General features: G+C 43.9%; 1 protein-coding gene across 3 annotated transcripts in view; it reads right to left on the minus strand.

Annotated features, from left to right (window-relative positions):
• Positions 1–19,882, minus strand: part of Kcnh1 (potassium voltage-gated channel subfamily H member 1) — a 357,017-nt gene that overhangs the window by 66,177 nt on the left and 270,958 nt on the right. For all 3 annotated transcript variants that reach the window (XM_005329450.5, XM_005329451.4, XM_040278700.2), the window contains one exon: positions 18,765–18,961. In XM_005329450.5, coding sequence (XP_005329507.1) covers positions 18,765–18,961 — 197 coding nt within the window. The remainder of the gene's footprint in view (positions 1–18,764; positions 18,962–19,882) is intronic.

The raw sequence follows: 19,882 nt of genomic DNA on the forward strand, positions 1-19,882 counted from the left end.
TTCCTGTTTTTGATAGTTCATAGTCCACAGTTTCTTCTGGGCTCCAGGAGGCAGCACACAGACCATGGTATCTCTGGTAGGGGGTGGGGGCATGATGGGGGGGGTGGTTGGTTGGGGCTTTGAGTGAGAGCATATGATCTGGGTTTGAGCCTACCACCCTAGGCACTTCCCTAGTAAAGCATTATAAATTTAAAATGCCCTGATTATGTCCCCCCATGCCCTATCCTCCCACCTCTCAGCTCTGCTCAAGGAAAGGCTGTTTGAAAGGTCATTGTACCTGGGAGCTGGTGGGATGGGCTTCTGGAATCCAAATACAGAGAAAGAGGAAGAAGAATGAACCTGAGAGGGGCAAAGATGCAAGTTTTGAAAAAAACAGATTGGGAAAGCTTAGATCACGTTTTGTGTGTGTGTGTGTGTGTGTGTGTGTGTGTGTGTGTGTGTGTGTGTTTGTGGTGGGTCAGGTATGGTAGATACTACAAAAAAGCATCAAAGCATTCAGGCACATTATTTATAGGCCCAGAAATGTTTCCCAGCAGGAAGAGAGAAAAAAAAAAAAAAGAATGAAGATTAAAGCAACGAGAAGAAATTACAAGTCAAGAAAAGAGGCCCTTTGTAAATGTTTCATGAGATCAATTAAATAGAGTCGACTTCACAAAAGATGGGGAGAAAAGTGACCTTCTGGTCCAAGCAAAGAGCCCAGGGGGAAGAGGAGGGCAGAAAGAGGCGAGAGCCTGGAGCCGTCAGGGAGGTCGGTGTGCTTGGTCTCTCTCCAGTTGTTCAGACTTGTAGATAAACAGTCAAAAATCAATCAGAGTGCCCTTGGAGAGGATCTAGAGTAGACACTGGGATCAAGGCCAGAGCAGCTTTCCCCAGAGGCCAGGCGGCCTCTCAGAAAGCCTTTGGGATCAGGTAGAAAACATACTCCCAGTCATCGCCTCGGCCTGGTTGGCCAGAGAGACTGTCACTCTCCACTGGCCTGAGTCGGCCTGGTCACCTGGGGGAGCTGGTTACACCCAACACAGTGGAGCTGAGGAAACTCAGACCCTCCCAGGAAGCGCACACAGTTGATTGTGACAACATGAGACTGAGGAATCTGAAGGTCCAGCATTCAAGCCCCTGTGTCTAGGTGAGGGAACAGGCCTGGGGCTAATGCAGCCTCTGGCCTGCCAGTCAAGGGAGGTCTTTACTGTATGGTTTGAGTCTTGCATGTCCCCCCTAAGGCTCATGTGTTGAAGGTCTGTTCTCCAGCTGATGGGGCTGGTATGTGGTAGTGGAACCTTCAGGAGATTTGCCTAGTAGAGGGGGCTGCCTTAGAAGGGAATGTGGAGACCCTAGTCCCTTTCTCTCTCTGCTTCCTGGCCACCACGGGGTGAGAAGCCTTGCTGTACCACAAGCTCCCTGCTGCAATGTTCTGCCTCACCATAGGCCCAGAGCAATGGGACCAAACACCTATGGACCAAAGCCTCAAGACTGTGAGCCACATTAAAGCTTTTATCCTTACAGGCTGACTTACCTCAAGTATCTTGTCACAGTATCTGAAAGTTGACTAACAAACACATTTACTGTTTATTATTTGAACACTCTCAAGTCTATTGGTGACAAACACAATCTGAAAAAGCAGAACTAGACTTGGAGTTGGAAGTAAAGTTACTCATTCACGTCTCAAAAATCAAGGGCCTCCTCTGTATGGAACCGTTAGCAGAAATATCCTGATCCTGAAGGTCACTCTATATTGTCTAGGCACTCAGCTGACTGGGACTGGGAACTTCCCCTTCCTCTTGTGTGAAGGACTGCATTTAAACTGCAGGATCTGCGGGCTTCCACTCTCCAATATTTGTGGGTAGTCTATAGCCTCTCATGGGGTCTAGAGCTTTTTGGTTGCCTGGCAGTTGACTTACCCAGATCCTCCTATCAACAATCAACATTCCAGATCCTCCTACTCTGCCTGTGCCCTTCTATGTCCCTTCAATACTAGCTTGTTCTCTCACTTGTCCTGTAAGGGGAGGAAATCCCATCACTGGAATGCACCAGAATATGCCGGGACCCCAGCACCTCGGTGAGGCTGAGTATGTCTCTCTCCTTATTGACCTTCGGCTTAAGTATAGCTACTTTGTAACCTGTGTGGCATTATAAAATTTGTTCCAAACCCTAAGGCAGTGATTCAGGTTAAGGTGAACCAGAATCACCCGCATGACCTAATAAAACAGATTCCTGGGCCTTGCCTGACCCCAGGATTCTAATTCAATAGGCCTCAGGTAGAGCCAAGACTTGCCTTTTTAACTGGAGTCACATATTGAGAACTATTCCTAGTGACTGAGACACAAAGATTGGACCTACCCTACAAGACACAAGCCCCACTAATTACTGGGACACAGTAGGGGACAAAACCACTTTGAAAAAAATTAAGATTTTATATGTAAAATTATAAATTGTTTAAGTGCTATGAAAAAAAGGGTGTAATGAATAAAATCTGAGGGACTTAACTTGGATTGGGAGCATGAGAGCAGGGAGATCTCTGAGAGAATAGTTTTAGGGGTATATCCCAGCCCTTCAATTTCTTTTTCTAGGGTAGCCAGGATTCAAATGGTTTGCTGCGTATTTTAGCCTAGAAATTCTGGTATTTTAACATCACAAACCATGTGTCCAAATGGCTGCTTGCTTCTGAAAGAAGCTGAAAAGACCTTTGACCATGTATGCCAATTAAGAAACTATGGTTACCAGACTTAACAAACCATTTATCTGATCTATAATGAGATGTGAAGCAGGGATTTGGGGATAGGACGGAGACGCTAGGAGACCCCGGCTGTCTGGAAAGTATGGCGGGTGCAAATGCTTCAAACCCATTGATACTTTCCCCACTGCCCCAAAGTTAGTCAGATAAACCTGCTCCTACCTGTACCTACCTTCCCCGGAGCACCCCTGGGAAGCCCCAGCCTCAGTGCCCAGATGCTTTCTCTTCTCCCACTGTCAGTTCTAGAAGGATTTTCAGGGCAGGGCATGGGGAAAGAGGTAGGATTTAGAAGGGCATCCATGGTAGCCATGTGGATTTTGGGGGAGCAGACCTGGCCCTGTGATAGAATGGCAGCGAAAGGTTATAGGTGATACTCTCAGGTCTTGGACTAGGGTGGTGCTTCTATTCAGAGAGCTGTGCACCCCAACAACTTAGGGGAAGGGAAGAAGAGGTCCGTTCATAGACAGCTGAAGCAGCCACACAGGGAGAAGCTGGGGTGCGTCAATTCCCCTCGGGTCAACATCCCGGGATCTAGTAGGTGCTATCACTGAACTTGGTCCAGAAACTCTCCGAAGAGGTTGAAATTTAGGGCTGTCACTCAGCTCTAGGAGCCCCTTTCTCCATCCCATAACACTGTGTGAATGGCACCTGTTGTGCCTATGCACACACAGCCTGCCCTGCTCTGAAGCAAGACCTAGGATGTGCTTTACACTCAGGTTTTTACAATGTGAAAACCACCTTTCACGCTCTCATATAAACCTCAGATCAATTAGTAAAGGCAGAGATACAGCCCCTCTCATTTCACAGATGAGGAGAGGGAGGCTCTGGAGGTTAAAAGATTTGCTCAAGGTCACACAATTGCTAAGCAGTAGCATGAGGACATGAACCTTGGCTTGAAGTTTAGTCCTCCTTCGAATCCACCCCTGTGCTTCTTGAAGCGCCTATGCCACTGCCCATACCCCCGGCCTTCACTGGACCCCCAGGATGGCAGAGGGCTACAATATGCAGACTATGATGTCATGCAATTTTTCAGGCCCTGGGGAAAAGGCATGCCAGGGTTTTCTGAAGAATTTCACAGAGGAAGATGGGGAGTGTTGACCCCAGACAGCACAGCCCTCCAGTTTGCAGAGTCTCTTGGCCCAGTAATGCAGACAAACTACATTAGAGAAACTCAAGAAACACATAAGACAACTTCACTGTGGGAGATCGCAACTTGGGGACCAGGGGGTTTGTAGGGGATGAGTTTTAAGAAGAAAAAAAACTAAATTAAGTCAAGAGGAATTCCCAAAATAATTTTTAAAATGGGTCTCTACTATATAATTGTCTGAATTCTATGTGCCTGCCTTCTCTAACACGACTAAGGTTAGAATGGTCTTGGAGAGCTACCGAGAGGAGTGACTAATACTGGCCTGGGTCACTTCCACCTGTTCTGTGGATTCAAGGTCTGACGAGGTGGGGACTTGGAGAGGGGTACATATTTCAGGGCCCTTCTGGGAGCTTTCATCTCATACCACTGTTTCTGAGCGCAGAATGAGGAAGGCAAGAAAAGAGTGCTTAACAGAATATTTTCAACTCAGACCCCATGAGTTAGCGTTGAGGTTGGAAAGGACAGCTGATGCCATTGGATGCACGGGAGATTTAATGAGCAGATTAACAGACAGCCAAGACTTGGGAAGAAGTTAAGAGCATAAAGAAATGCCTAGTTTATCCTGTGTTTTACATGAAAATAATTGCCCTACTAAATAGCAAACTGTTTCACCTTTTGGTTAAAGTTGGCCCTCCTAAAAGGGAACATTTGTTGTCCTTAATTTATTACTAAGCATGCTTGAGTGCACAGTATTCTATCTGGCTCTTTAATACTATTCTGTAGTTCAAGATTTCACTAATCCAACTTGACTGTTCCACCAACTGGTTCATATTTGTGAAATCGGGCCTATTTATCATCATAAAAAATTAGTATAGTCACCCCAATTGTACCATGGAATTATCCCAAGAAAACCACTTCTATATAATTTATCTCCTGAGCTGGGTGAAGCGGTGCATGCCTGTAATCCCAGTGGCTTGGGAGGCTGAGACAGGAGGAACACAAGTTCAAAGCCAGCCTCAGCAAAAGTGAAGCACTAAGCAACTCAGTGAGACTCTGTTTCTAAATAAAATACAAAATAGGGCTGGGGATGTGGCTCAGTGGTCAAGTGTCCCCAAGTTCAACCCTTAGTACTGAGAGTAGAGCAGCTTTGGAAGAGCCTGAGTGTGTGCACCTGCCAGAGTGTGTACTTGTGTCTGGGTGTAAGGGCCTCACTGGCACCATGCCTTGGCTCGGCCCTGAGCAGGGCTCTGGTTTGACTCCATCAAGGAGCACAGCTACAAGGCTTTGAAGCCAGGTCTCAGGCTGAGCACATCGTGTGAGATTTAGAAGGCCCACAGGAACCAGCATGCCACACGGTCCCACATCCAGGTGGCTTACAGCCCCCTGTGTGGGGATGGGGTGGGATTGGAAGGGTGGATTCTGAGCTTTCTTATCCCATGAACACAACTTCATGCCCAGCTTTAGCCATCAAAACCAAAATGCACACCCCACACTCAATTGGCCTCACAGCCAGATACTTTTAAAAGAAGAGAAAGAAACCCTTGATTAATGGAGCATTTACTGAACAACTATTGTGTATAGTGTTCCCAAACCATAACTCCTTCCCTCAAAATCTTTAGATTTCTTTTAGAAACAACACAGCATTGAACACAGGGCTGTGCATTAGGGAGAAACCTTATCAGAGGATGGTAATAAGATGACAAAATGTTATGGTATTGTATAAATTATATAATTGTAATAACTCCTCCACCCAAACCTGCTGCTCTTAATGTGGCCAAGAACAGGCACAGGTTCTCCCAAAATAGACCCTGCCCATTGCACCGGAGACCCTCCTAGCCCACCCCAGGCAGGCATCTCTTCTAATGCGCTTTTCCTACCCGAGGGGTGAGCTTGGCTTTGTGGCCACCTACCCCTCCTTCCTAGTTGTGCTGTATGACCCAATAAATAAAGGGCCATCAATAACTAATAATTTTTTTTAAATACCATGGAAACAAAGGAGAGAAGAGAGAAGTTCCACCTGGATGGATAGGGGAAGCTGTAGGCAGGAAGGAGTATGGAACTGGGGCCTGAACACTGGATGGGAGGAGATAAGCAGGGTGAAGATATCCCAAGAGAGAAGAAAGACAGATGCAAGGACACAGCATGTTCTGAAACTGTCACTGCCCAGTGGGGCTGAGCTGTCAGGCAATTGTGTGGAGATACAATCTGAACTGCGATTAGAAGTTCAAGTGTTTGCCAGATCCCTGGGTCTGGACCTTATTTTCTGAGGCTGTCATTCATCCTCAGAAGATTTAGAACAAGAAAATGACAGAGCTATGAATCCAACAAAATATTGTTTTTAATCATCTGAAATTAAAGCAATTATGTGACTCCTTGGTTTGTTCCTACCACCGTCTCACAGTCCTACTGGAAGGAAGCTCTTGCTACTGCCTAATTCAAGTCTCTTTTCCTGGAGTCCTTTGGGTTTTAGGTAGACATTGCTCATAAGGTAAAAGAAAATGATATTTTAACTGAGAGTCCAAGGAGCTAGCAATGAACCAAACACTTGAACATTCCAAGGTCCACTGAAAAAAATAAACACACCTTACAGAAGAATAGTCTTTGACAAAAAAAAAGAAAAGAAAGAAAGAAAAGTCTTCGAGCCCATCGCAGGAGTTAAGAACAATGGAGAGGAAGAGGAGAGAAAGGGAGCAGAAGAAGAGGGAAAAGAGAAGGAAGAAAAACAGAAAGGAACAGGAAAAGAAGAAAGAAACAACAACAAAAAAACCCTTTCCTCCAAAGGGGTGCTCTGGTGGGTTTAATTGTGTTTCCCCCCAAAGATAATGTCCAAGTCCTAAATCATGGCACAAGTGAATGTGATGTTTAGAAATAAGGCCTCTGCAGATACAATTAACTTAAGGATCTTAAAAATGAACTCATTCTGGAATTAGGGTGGGCCCCAAGTCCCATGACTGATGTCCTAATAAGAGAAAGGAGAAGAGATTTGACACACAGGGCCACAGAGGTGAAGGTCATCTATCCACAGAGGGAGAGACTAGAGTTATGCTTCCACAAGCCAAGGATTGCCAAGAAACACCAGAAGAAAGGAAGGATTCTTCCCTAGAGACTTCAGAGACCAGCACTTAGATTTCTGACCTCAGTCTACAGAGATAGGAGGAAAATATTTCAATTTTCTATTTGTTTTAAGCCATCAAGTTTGTAGCAATCTGTTGTAGAAGTCACAAGAAAACTGATACCCTTGGGAATACCCTGCTGAGTGCACATTGGGGGTGTGCCACTCCCCATTTATTTTTTTCAGTGTGGGGGATCAAACCCAGGGCCTCATGCTTTCTGAGCAAAAGAACAGGACACTTGGGGTAACTGGATCCAAGGAATGGCTGCCTCTTTAAGGACTAGACACTGATAGGAACACACCCCCCACCCCCCCACCCCCCCCACACCCACACATCCCCTCCACCCCCCCCACACACAATCACACATACAAGTGGGAATAATGCTAGCAGAAAGACCAGTTCATTGGAGTAGCAAGCAAACTTCCAGTCAGGTGTGGGAGGAACAGGTACACACATGTGCAGATGGTGTCTTGCTCTTCAGGAGGCAGTTGCAGCCAAAGCTTGTGCAATGACAAAGAAACAGCTGCTTATGCCCTAATCCCCTGTGACCTCTGTGCACCCATAGTAGCCACTAGCATTGGCAGAAGGAGGAAGAAAGCAGAGTGCAGGGTTCTGCCCCTGCTCACAGGCACAGAAAGTAGCTCTGCTAACAGGTTAGTTGAGGCTGGTGGAAATGGAGGTGCTGCTTGAAACCATTGCTTATGGATTCCAAGGAGTTTTGTTGTTCATGACCACGAATAATTAGAAGGTGCCTCCAGCACTAGTCAACAAGCTTAGAGCTGAAAGCATTCCAGTTCAGGTTCTAACCTGAAAGAAATGTCAGAGAGGAATTAGGAAGTGCTTAAACATAAAGCCCAGGATGAAAATCTTGGCAGCTCCCCAGCTGCCTCAACATGCAGCGTAATAGCTGAACAAAGCCACTCTGCTGCTGGATTCATCTGGCCATGAGGTGAAAGGAGTGGGAAAATTGGATTTGGCATGCATTCTTTTCTCTGGGTTTTACTTCTAGCTCAGCTCACAGTTTGGGGTTTGAAAAGACATCTGCGTCCCTAGGCAAGAAGTTTGACTGTGTAGAGAGAGCAAGTACCAGGTTCCTCTCTTTAATTCTGGCAAAATCTACTCTTTCTCCTGAGACTCTACAATTACCGGTATCTTCGCCTTTTTTTCTCCTCAGTGGCCTTCCTTTCCTTTAGCCCAATCCTTTCCCCAGATCCTCACCTTCCCAGGGCAGAAGAAAATGGCTTCCACTCACAAAGTTTTCTGAAGCCTCCCCACTGCCAAGTGAAAACCAAATGAAGAAGATATCAAAAGCAGCACTGAATACTTCCTGAAGCTTTACGTAATAATTTTATAACTTCTTATGAAATAGAGTTCAATCAAAAATTCTTATTGAAGAATTTCTCCAACTGCTTAAGTTATAGACTTTGGGGAAGGAATGGCTGCAGGTGTGAGCCGCATACTGTTGGCTAACCACAAAACAAGCATACTGTTTTGGGGATTTTCAATACTCTGTTTCCTAATTCTGAAGATGTTCTCTTCTCTCCACATACATCTTTTTGCCCCTGTCATCTGCCATATGATGTATTCTGTTCCTGGAGAAGCCCTCTCCTGGCTTACAATGATGGAAACCCAGTTTTCACATCTGTCTCATCCAAATGCTAACAGAGGTCTAATAGAGTTAGGATGCACTATCACATATCACCACTAGGAGGTGTCAAATGTAAGACTGCTCCAGCCTGAGGGTGCCAGGTTTTAGATGCCATCACATGAAGTTTCCCCTTTTAAGAATTCATACTCTGTGAACCAGAAGCTATTCTTATGTCTAGTTTAAGCATTTGCAAAAAGTATGCTGGAAAATACACCAGAACACAGAAGTTGTCAGCAAACAGATCTCTAAGGGGTGCAACACAATCATCAGCATGCTGCCTGCAGCAGGGGGCTTTTTAAAAATTAAATCTGTCACGAAAAATATGCTGCAGCTCAGAGACAGTCAGGTGGATGTAAAATCCCGTGAAGTAGAAGGGTTGGAGAGCTGCTGGGTCCCTATTGCATTGCCATGTACCAGAAGAATTGGGCTCACCCTGGCCTCTTGGGAACATCACTTCCCAGTTCATGCTGATCTACTTGTTTTTAGGGGCTGTAGTCAACTCCAGAAATGACTCATCCTGAAGGCTGCCCTACCCTGAATGTCTGAGAGAATTTCCTCTGGAGTCTCTAGGCATTCCCCTGCACCCCCCTCTTGGATGGAGAAGGAGATAACACATTTGGGGATGGGGAAACTGGCCAGAGATTTCCTTTAGCAGGCTCTTTTCAAAGGTGCTTATTGATTTGCAATTCAAATCCACTGTTCTCATATAAGCCAATCCAGGAAAGACCCCAAAGACCCCTTCTTTCCTGGATTGTCAATTAAATTGACAATCTCTAACTGTCTGTCCCTCATGAGGTACCTTCTTGAGATACCCAGAAGGGTCTGAGATTCTAAGGCTGGTCAATTCCATGTTTCCATCAAGACCCAATTCAACATTTACTTCCTTAAAGCTTTTCCTAACTTACTCCTTGGACCTTAGACTCAATTATCATATTCCCACTCTCACTTGAAGGCTTCTTCCCAACCTTAGCCAGATTCTAGGCTTCACCTGTGTCTTCCGGGACCTGCCCAGCTGCAAACCTCCAGTCATCCTGGCCACAAGCTATCAGCCTCTCAAAATGAACAGAAGCAAACTGCAGCCCTGATATTCCTGCCAATGGACCATCACAGGATCATCATGAGGCTTTCGTGCTGCCTCTGTGATAGCAGAGCTGAGCCACAAGCCAAACAGAAACCTGTCAGGAAGATCACTTGGCCTCATTTTGTCCCATTGTTGGATAATGTGAACTCATCCTCACCTTCATCTCCTTCCTCCATCTCTGAACAAAGAACAAACTTTCAAATGCCTTCACCCATCAAGCCCCAGGGTGTCTCTATGAGGCCCAGATGCATTTAGGCTGTGGCCAAGGACCTGCTGCTGCCATGAAATTACATAGAAGACAGGCAGAGCATGCTGAAGCCTTCAGGCATCCTTCGGTTGGTAGCCATCTCCTCTGGTGGTACTGATGGTGCATCACCCAGGGCTGCGCTCAGAGATCAGACACATGGGGTCACCACATGGAAGGGGTACAACACAAAAGCAGGAGTATGGTCTTGCTCATTTCCAGACTTTTGCTTATATTCTAGCTTTAATTAGTTTATTGGATGAAAATTATTCAAACTCTTTGGTGTTCAGTTTCCTTAGTACCTAAATGAGATAATAACACCTAGAAAGACTTTAGCATATCATGGGAAAGACAACATCCACTAAATAAAGGTGATTATTATTGGTTCCTGGCATCAGTGTACCTGTGGAGACTGAGAGACCTCGGTATCTATATCTGAGGGAGAAAAAGGGGAAAAAGATGCTATGGAATATGTAAGCAAAGCTTCAGAGGGAGAAAGAAGGAAGGGTTTCTCTGCAGATACCATCTTGCAACTAAGGCTTTACAAACCTATAGCAATAACAATAGAGGGAGGCACATGCCCCAAATTGGTTTCTGGATTTGTATATTTGTTTTTTGAATGGTTGGTTGGTTCCTTCGTTTCACCTGTTCATTCTATCGCAGAATGTTTACTTTGTACCAACCTCTAAAAGAGCAGATCAGGACAGAGAAGTGAACCACACAGACATGGTCCAAGCTTGTGAACTTGTAGACAGCAGGAGAGATGTACAGAAAACAGTGAAAATGAAGTAAAATGAGAGCTCTGAAGAAATGACAGGTGCTTCTTAGATTAAAAGACCAGAGACTTCACCTAAACTAGAGAGATTAAAGAGAAGATATGTGGAGTGAGGGGCCCATTATGGATTCCAAATTTCACTGCAGAAGTCCAAGTTAAGAACAGGCAGGGCAAGACCATTAAATGACATTAGTAAGAAGTAAACTGCAGCCAACAAAGTTTGCAGGGCAAAGTCCCCAAATAGGACGGGCACATTACACCAGATAGGGTCTGCCTGATATCTGGTCTGAATAGAGTTTGTATGTGGGCTCTTAATGCAGGCATTCAAAGTCCCCTTGGAGGGGATAAATTAACATTTATGTCTATTACTTCTGACCTCATAGAAAGTGGATGTTATGAGAACTAAGATGTAACCTAGACTAGAGTCAGATTTCCGCTTTCTGAGAGCAGGGGCTAGAACAACAACTTCCCTGACTGGAAGAACATTTTTCAACACCATAGAGCAAATTTTTAAGAGCAGAAGGAACACTTAAAGAGGAACAAGGGGAAAGGGATGGTATGGAATATATAAGGAAGTCCAACATATGGCAGATGAGTTAGAAACATAAAATTTAGGCCAAAAGAAGAATGAGAAAGTAACCTGACTTTGAAACCAGTTAGAATATCCTTCATCAGCTTCTAGTGTTAGCACACGTGCAGACCGACAGAGGACAAAATGCTCTTTGAAAACATAAGGCTGGTGGCAATCAAAAATGAATGGGTTACTGGGCACTTGAGAAGAGGGACTCGAGTTCAGGAGAAAGTTCAGAAAGCAGAGAGCCCTGGCCCATCATCTCTGTTGAGGATCTGCCAAGTGATACCAGCCCCCAGTCTTGCTGTTAAATTGCTTCTTGAGGTTTTGCAGGCAAGACTTGTCCATTCTACAGGTCAGCGATGATTTGAGCTGGAAGAGACAATAAAGAGCGTCTCCTCCCTGTTTACTAAAAATAAACTGTAAAACACAAGCTCTGATACATACAGGAAAACATTTAAAAAGTTCAGGAGCCCAGTAAATGAGAAATGTTGGGCTACTGACATCAAGTCAACTCGCTCACTTAGGTCCCATGAACTGGGACTTGTTAGCACAACCCTATTCACACACACCTAGGAAAATATGATTAAGGTAGGCTACTCTCCAAAGGACGGCAATGGCCTCACGCTTCTCTAAACTAGACCAGATCTTTTCCACTTTGTGGTAAACACAATACATCACAGTACAGAAAGTGACTTAATACGGTTAAGATAAATTATCACTGCCTTCCTGTAGCCCTTCTTCTTCCAGCCATTCATTGCCAGAGGATCGAATCCACAAGTGAGTTCAGCAGCACCATGCCTTACCCCACCTCGCTGATGAATAACCTGATTCTCTGTTGCCTCTTAAGGGACCCATATTCTAAACATAGAGTTTAGAATAGCCCAGGAGATTTATAGGTGTTAAAATTCAGTCTCTGCTGTGTGTGGTGGCACACACCTGTAAACCCAGCGGCTCGGAGGCAGAGGGAGGAGGATCTCAAGTTCAAAGTCAGCTTCAGCAACCTAGCCAGGCCCAAAACAATTTAGTGAGACACTGTCTCAAAATAAAAAATAAAGGGCTGGGGATGTGGCTAAGTAGTTAAACATCCCTGGTTTGTGTGTTTGTGTGTTTGTGTGTGTGTGTGTGTGTGTGTGTGTGTGTGTGTAACAAAAAAATAAATAAAATTCCTTACTTCCCTTAAAATTTGTTTGAAGTATTTGATGGGCTCCCTGAGAATCTCTAAAGTTAAATGACACGTTTGATGACTATCCTCCCATCACCATCATCATCTTTATCACGGATAAAGACAGCAACTCATATACCAAGAATTGCTATGTCAGAGCCTCTTTCTAAGGTGCTGTTATTACCTGTATTTTATAAATGAGCAAACTGGGCACCAGAGAATTTAGATAACTGGCCCAAGGTTGTTAAGTAGAGTTGGGACTTGAACTCTAGGCTCTCACTAGAGTTCATATTTTTAGCCACCAATATCTACTGCCTCCAATTTATTATTCAATGACCCAACTATTATGACTAAGTCTCCTTTGCTCTGCTGCCCCATTCCTACAGATAATGGAAGGGAAATAACAGGAATATACACCCGAGGCCTGGAAGCAATGGGGCCGCCCATTGGGTAGGCAGCGTGAATCCACAGAAAAGGAACCGATCCACTTGTTCAGTGCTTGCTCTCACCCTGGCCCCAGCCTAGATGGGAGGTTCTCTCTGTGGAGCCCAGGTTCATTCCAGAACTTTGCTGCTTCCTCAGAAATGGCCAGACACAGCCTGTGACCAATTGCAGCTTAACCTATGTAGACAATGAACCATGGAGCATTTCATTCTCTGCCTCCCCCCCAGGCTCCCAAGGTGGGGGCTCTGCAAAGTGTTTTCTTTTTTTGGGGTGGGGGGATTGCTGGGGAAGAGTCCTGGGGCCCATGGGAGACTGCTAGGTCCCTACCATCACTTCTTGATCCTTTTGAGGGAAAAGGAAACTGATTTTTATTTTGTTGTTCTGAAAAAATTATGGACATGTCACTCACATCATCGTCCCCTTTCTACCACCCCTAATCTCAACCCTGATTTTATTATCTCTTCGGCTTGACAGTCTAACAGGTAATTTTAATTTCACAGAAGCTTCACGATGGAGGGATGACAAGGAAAATATGGGCTATGCAGAGATCATTTTAAAAACTCAGGCTATGATGTTTCAATGGGAAAATGGGTGACATTTCTAAACACCCAGCTTTATGGTCTTTTCTGACAAACCTTCCACAAGAATTTGGAGAAAATTGAAAGGCTTCCCAGTGCCACTTATGAGCCAAGCACTTTCCCACCCTCCCATGCTTTCCTCTTCTCAAGGAAAAAAAAAAAGCCCTTTGGTTAAAATGGTCTAGAAATGTACATATGGTGTCCAAGACAGTTCACTATGGCAACCTCAGTTTTAGAAAACTGGCTTTAAAAGCCCCAGTAACTGCAGTTCCAGCTATCTCCCCAACTCACTAGGTTGGAACCTTAATCAGGATTTTAAAAAATCCATCTTGGAACAAATTAATAAAAGCAAACACTGCAAAACACACTCAAATACACAACAATATTGGCTTTAAAAATAAAACCCTGCACGGAGAATGAGAACCACCCTACCAATTACCTACATGTCAATTATCCTGTGCACTCACTGCTGTTAATTACCTAACTGCTTGTCTGTAGTACATCATTTCTTTGTGGTACTCTTCCTTACTGTCCTAATGATCTGCAGGAAGACCCAATTCCCTGGCACCCGGGAAGTGAAACCTCATCTCAGGTTGAAAGAAAAGTAGAGCCCAGAGGGATGCGGATTGAAGAAATGGATCTGCTTATAAATCAAGGGGGGGGAAAAAAAACAAGAATTCAGAATCTTCTAGATTGGAGGTGGAGGTAAGGGACGGGTAGTGGGGAAAAGAAAGGGGTAAATACCAACTGAATGATTCTTACAAGCACTAGATCACCTTTATTTTCGTTTTATTGTATATGAGATTCTCAATAATTCTAATTAGGAAGGACTCATATTAGGTCCTCCTTAACAGTTCAGCAACTTGCCTGTGAGTTCATAGCTAGTCAGTAGCCAAACCAGCATTCAAATAGGTTCTTAGACCTAAGACTGCTCTTTCTAGGAAGCTATTCTCATGGCCTGGTTTGTCTGCTGTCCAACCAAGCTGTCATTACTAAGTGCCTGTCACTACTAAGGGTACACTTCTTATGTCTCCAAATCTTGAGTATGGCTGTGGTTTTAGGCAAGTTTCTGAGTATAACACTGATATGACAAAAGCCATTGTAGATACACAGGAGACAACTGTGCCATCCAGAAAAAGTCAACACACTGGAAGAAATCAAAGAAAACTACCATGGGAAGAGCTGACAGTCACACTCCCAAAAGCTAGCTACAGGATGTGATGCTTTTTAGCAGAAGGAACAGCGTTGGAGACTGCCAATTTAGTAGCTGGGTGAAAGGGATTCTCTTCTGCACAGAACCCTAGTTTATTCCCACAAAAAGTGGGAACATTAGTGTCATGAAGCTGCTCTGAAGGTTTGGTAAGCTGACATAAAGCACGCACCAAGCCAGGCGAAGTGGCTCACACCTGTAATCCCAGTGGCTTGTGAGGCTGAGGCAGGAGGAGTTCAAGTTCAAAGTCAGCCTCAGCAACTTAGGAAGGCCCCAAGCAACTCAGTGAGGCCCTGCTGTAGCTTGCATTGTCTAGACTGGGAAATAATTTTACTATTGATAGTGAGCAAGTATGATGACAGAGGAAGACTTGTGGCCTATAGGAAAATATTTTTAGAGCCTGGTACCCTAGATAGGCAAGAGTTTGAGTTGTAGAAGTTTCTACCTTCCTCTTCTTTTCACTATTAACTGTAGCTACCTCCTTTAAGAAATAAGGATGCTGAGCTCTCCACATAGTGTTCCTCTTGGCTCCCTGGTGATTGCTTCAAGGTCTCAAGATAATCTGATTTTTTCCCTCCAAGAATGGAACTGATCAAAACGATGGGCAAATACTGGCCTCTCCACTGGCAGGAGCTGAAGGGTCAGCAAGGCCCATGCTGGGTTTCATTTTCCAGAGTGGCCAGTTGTTCCTCTGTTGCAAAAAGCGCAGAGAACCCTGGAACAATACACATACCACAGAACATCCTGCAGAGCAGGAACTCTGAGCAAAGGCAGGGGATCTGCCTTCTGTTTATTTTTCAAAAAAATACAAGATGAAGAAGACTAGGATAGCACTCAAGCAGACCAGACAAAATAACAATCACCCACAGCTTAACTAGCCCTTACTATGTTCTAGGCTCTGTAATAACTTTATTGAGTACTATCTTATTTAATCCATGGTCCTACACGGTAAAATTTTCATCATTTTAAAGATGACAAAGCTTTCATAACTTGTACAGAATTGCAGTAGCACTAAGCATCAGAGACAAAACCTAAGTCAAAGTCTTATCTGGCTCTGCCAAGAAAAACTAAAGGTCTGAATGCCAAATTGGCTTCCAGGCATCTCTTTCCTCATTTTTGCCCAGATCCTCGTTGTATGACTTCAGTGGAAATGGAGGGAGTAAAAGGTCTCTTCCTGAGTTGAATCCCAAGAGCAGTATTGACAGCTGGGTGTTGCTTATATACTTGAATTCAGGGATGGAGAAATGAGGCCTAGAACACAGACTTCTGAAGGGGCCAAGCGGTGGTAAGAAGCAGGAAGTTTCCTGGTCCAGAAGTGAGTTCTGACTCCAATTCTTTAATTACCAGCCCAGCTATGTAACCTTCCTATAAAATATCACATTTTTGACAGGCAAGTGGTAGGGACATGGGAGACAGACTGGTTGGCTACTGAGGCACTTTCCAGTTCAGAGTTTTTGCTATGTACAGGATGAGGTCTACAGGATCAAACAATTCCCCAAACAGATGTCTAAGGGACTGTGTTCTCAGAAATCTTAGCAAATAACTTGCTTGATTTTGCCAAGATAGAAACAGCCCTAAGAATATACTTCATTTTGCCAGACCGAAAAAATAAGCTATAAGAATAATTCATGTGTATAATGTTCTCATCACCCATGCCCCATGCAACTAGAAATTGTTTCTCAGAAGGACACAATTGGAGACAAAAATGACAATACCAAAATGACAAGTCTCCTTTTTCTAAGAAAAGAACAGCTACCTCTTTATATCAAGGTTCTCACTAAAATTCCTTTGGATTAGGACCAGACTTACAGGCACTTGAGATGGGAAGAAAATCTGGCTCTCCAATGGAGGCCTAAGTTCCTTCCACAATGTTCCTGAGCACAAATAATGGATACCCTCAGGTCAACAAACCTGAGACCACTCAAGGCAGCCCGTTGCATGCTTTGGGGGCATTCTGCTCTTTCAAAGAATATTGTGCCAAAGCTTTCTGTCCATAGTTTTGCTTCTTCCTCTGCAATTGTGGCTCTATAGACTCAGTCCTTCAAAGCTGTGGTTTCCAGTCTTCTCTTGTTCCAAGTTGTCAATCACTCTGTACTTATAAAAATGAACTGACCCCCGAGGGTTTATTCTTTTTGTTGTCTTCTTAAAGACAGTTATTCCAAGATGATTACATCTCTAAATAAACCTAACTGCATATTTTTTCAACTTATATTATCAGCAACACCGAAAGCTGATTATAATCAACTTGCTTTCATAGAAAGAAGGAATAAATCAAAAAATAAATTTTAAGAAAATCCATTTGGCTAAAAGTATCACCAGCTAGCATTCCATGTTCTCAGACAACAGGTTTCAAATCACAGATCCCTAAAAATCATCTAACCACAACCTTACATTTTATGAGGAGGAAACCGAGGCTTAGAGAGCTCATTTCTTTCTCCTTTTCCACCCTCAAATGCTTGGTACTCAATTAAGCACTCCGAGATAAGAACTCTCAGGTCTCCGAGTAGGAATTTGCAAAGCAATGAAATGCAAGGGGTTTGAAAGAGGAGGAAACACAGTGATTGGGTAATCCAACAATAGGTAATTCAAGCCTTATACAAAGAATTTAGAGAACAAAAACTTGTTTCCTTTCTCTAGACCTTGTTCAAATTGTTGCTCCAAGTAGAACGCCTGCCCTTCTGTTTGGGAAACGCATGCTTTGGACTCAGCTCATCATCTCCACACATTCTCCCTGACTCCCCATTTAGCTGCCCTACCCCTGTATTGTCCCACGATGCCCTGGGTGAATCACAATCATGGTATTAGCATTTCGAACTGAAAGTTACCTTTCCAAGTTGGATCCATTAGGCTTTAGATCCTTGGAGATAGAGAACTGAATACCATTCGGTTTCATTTTTTTTATAGACTACTTGGCACACTGGGCATAGTCTAATTCATTTGGCCATTCAGGGTGCCAGGTATGGCCAGGAGTGGCTGAGGACAGGGATCAGGAGTTAAGTTTGGGTCACATGTGGACAGCACACATAAGCCATGCTAAAGTGTACAGGATCAGATTGTTTGAGTGAGCATGAGAAGAAAGCACTGAACAGGGGATGGACACGAGGCAGGAAGGCGAGTTGGTAAGTGTGGAACCCATTGCATGATCCTACTGGGTCTGGGCTATAAGAAAGGGGCTTTGTGTTCTTAGGAAGAAAGCAAAGTATGATTTCTGATTTGAGAGCTTAGGTGGATCCAATAGGATCTAATGAGAATCCAAGGCATGGGGGAGAGAAAGGAGCAACATTGATACTAGGATTTCTCACTTGGAACCCCAGGACAAATCAGACAATGTAAACAGAAACAGAGACCACATGACAAGAAACAGGGTAGAGGAAAGACTAGAGGTCATTTGGGGGAAGATTTTTATGAGTCTTTCCAGATGGTTCTTTTAGGTCGAGAACTACTGCATTACCAATTTGACCAAAAGAGATCATTGAAGTACAAGAAAATCAATCATGAAAACCTAAAGAGGACAAATATTTTAATCCTTATAAAACACATGGAAAAATTTTGATGATTTAAGCATGAAAAAAATAATTTCAGAGGAGACATCTTCCAGATTCTTAAACTACTGATCAATTCTTTAGCAGCCGTTTACAAACTGTTCTCTAGACAACCAAATTCCAGATCTTTTTCCATTTCCTGGGCCCAATTAAAGTATCTTTATATCTTTGTAGAAAATGTCATTGCCAATTGGTTGCACCACACTACTCAGTGGGTTCCAGTACTGGGGAGAACTCAGTTTACATTAATTAAACAGCTCCATGCTGCCATTTTATTGGTGAGCAACCTCATGTTTTACTCATCTTTTCCCAATGCTAGAAGGTCTAGATATTGGTAGGAAGAAAAATGCCTCTACCGTGCATTATCAAATGCCTTTTGCACCAAATCCATCCATCTTCTAATCAAGCAACATTCCCTCTCTCCTCCATTGGACAGCAAAAACTTTGCAGAGCAAGAAACATGCAGAACCTTGTTAGCATCCACTACTCCACTGAAAATAAATAGCACAAGGACTCTCCTGGCTTCCACAGTGAACATGGCAAAGTATAGAAAAGAACTAAAACTGTCAGCTCACCCTCTTCCTCAAGTTGTAGGTGAGGATCAGGTTCCGGGAGAAGGAGTGGGAGAAGGCTGTGTAGAACTCCAGCACTTTCTGTAGGGCATCCCGCTTGATCACATGCAGGTCACAGTAGGTCAAGGCCCTCACGTTAGCACAGGACTGGGCAAGTGTGGCTTCCTTCCAGAACACATCTCCAAACACGTCTCCTTTCCCTAAGGAGAAAAAGTTGTCATGAGCAGAAAGTCAGCCGGGAGGGGACCTGGCCATGCAGCTGGCTTCCCTCCACTCCCCAGAACTGATGTCCATTTGACGTTCTACAGTTTGGGCTCAGGAAAGGCAAAAAGGATTTTAATTTTAATCTTAACAACATATGATTTAAGAAACTTGAAAACATCACATACTAGAATTTTCACGTTTAGCCAGTGGGGTTAGAATTGCGCGCAATGTCACCTCCTTGAAGGGTTATCCCTATCACCCTACTGAAAGGAATCCCCTTCCTCTTATCCTTTATCCTAATTCCATTTATCCCATAGCACCAATCAATCTGTAATTTTATTATTTGTTTGCTGGTTTACTGTGTGTCTCCCAATTTGAGAGTTCATGTGACATTCCTCCATGTAATAGTGCCTGTCCCATAGTAGGTGTTCAATTAATATTCATGGGCAGAAGAGAAATGAGGGAAGAAAGTAGACTGTGTGTCTACATCAGTGTGACTGAAAGGTGAATGGTTAGACTGCTGGTGGGGAGGGGTGGGCTCTATCAGGGAGCAAAGAACAGGACAGGTCTCTATGTGAAATGATCTACATAGAAAAGGTCAGGCAAGTGTGGATTTCAGCACCCGCCTTACTGTCCACTGTCCTAAGGTTTATATTTATGTGATGCTTCCTTTTTCTCTCCCATACCCTCTTCCAAAGAATGTTCCTTACCCTTTCCAAATGCCTTCATAGTAGCATAAAAATGCAAGCCTAATAGAATTGTCATCTCCAGGAACTACCTCTAGAGCCACCAGTACATTTAATAAATCAAGAGCAATGTTACAAACTAAATGCTAATGTTCCCCCCAAATTCGTATGTTGAAATCCCAACCCCTAATGTAATAATATCATGAGCTGAAGCCTTTGGGAATTGGGTAA

The sequence above is a fragment of the Ictidomys tridecemlineatus genome, chromosome 10, assembly GCF_052094955.1.
Source record: "Ictidomys tridecemlineatus isolate mIctTri1 chromosome 10, mIctTri1.hap1, whole genome shotgun sequence".
Lineage (NCBI taxonomy): Eukaryota > Metazoa > Chordata > Mammalia > Rodentia > Sciuridae > Ictidomys > Ictidomys tridecemlineatus.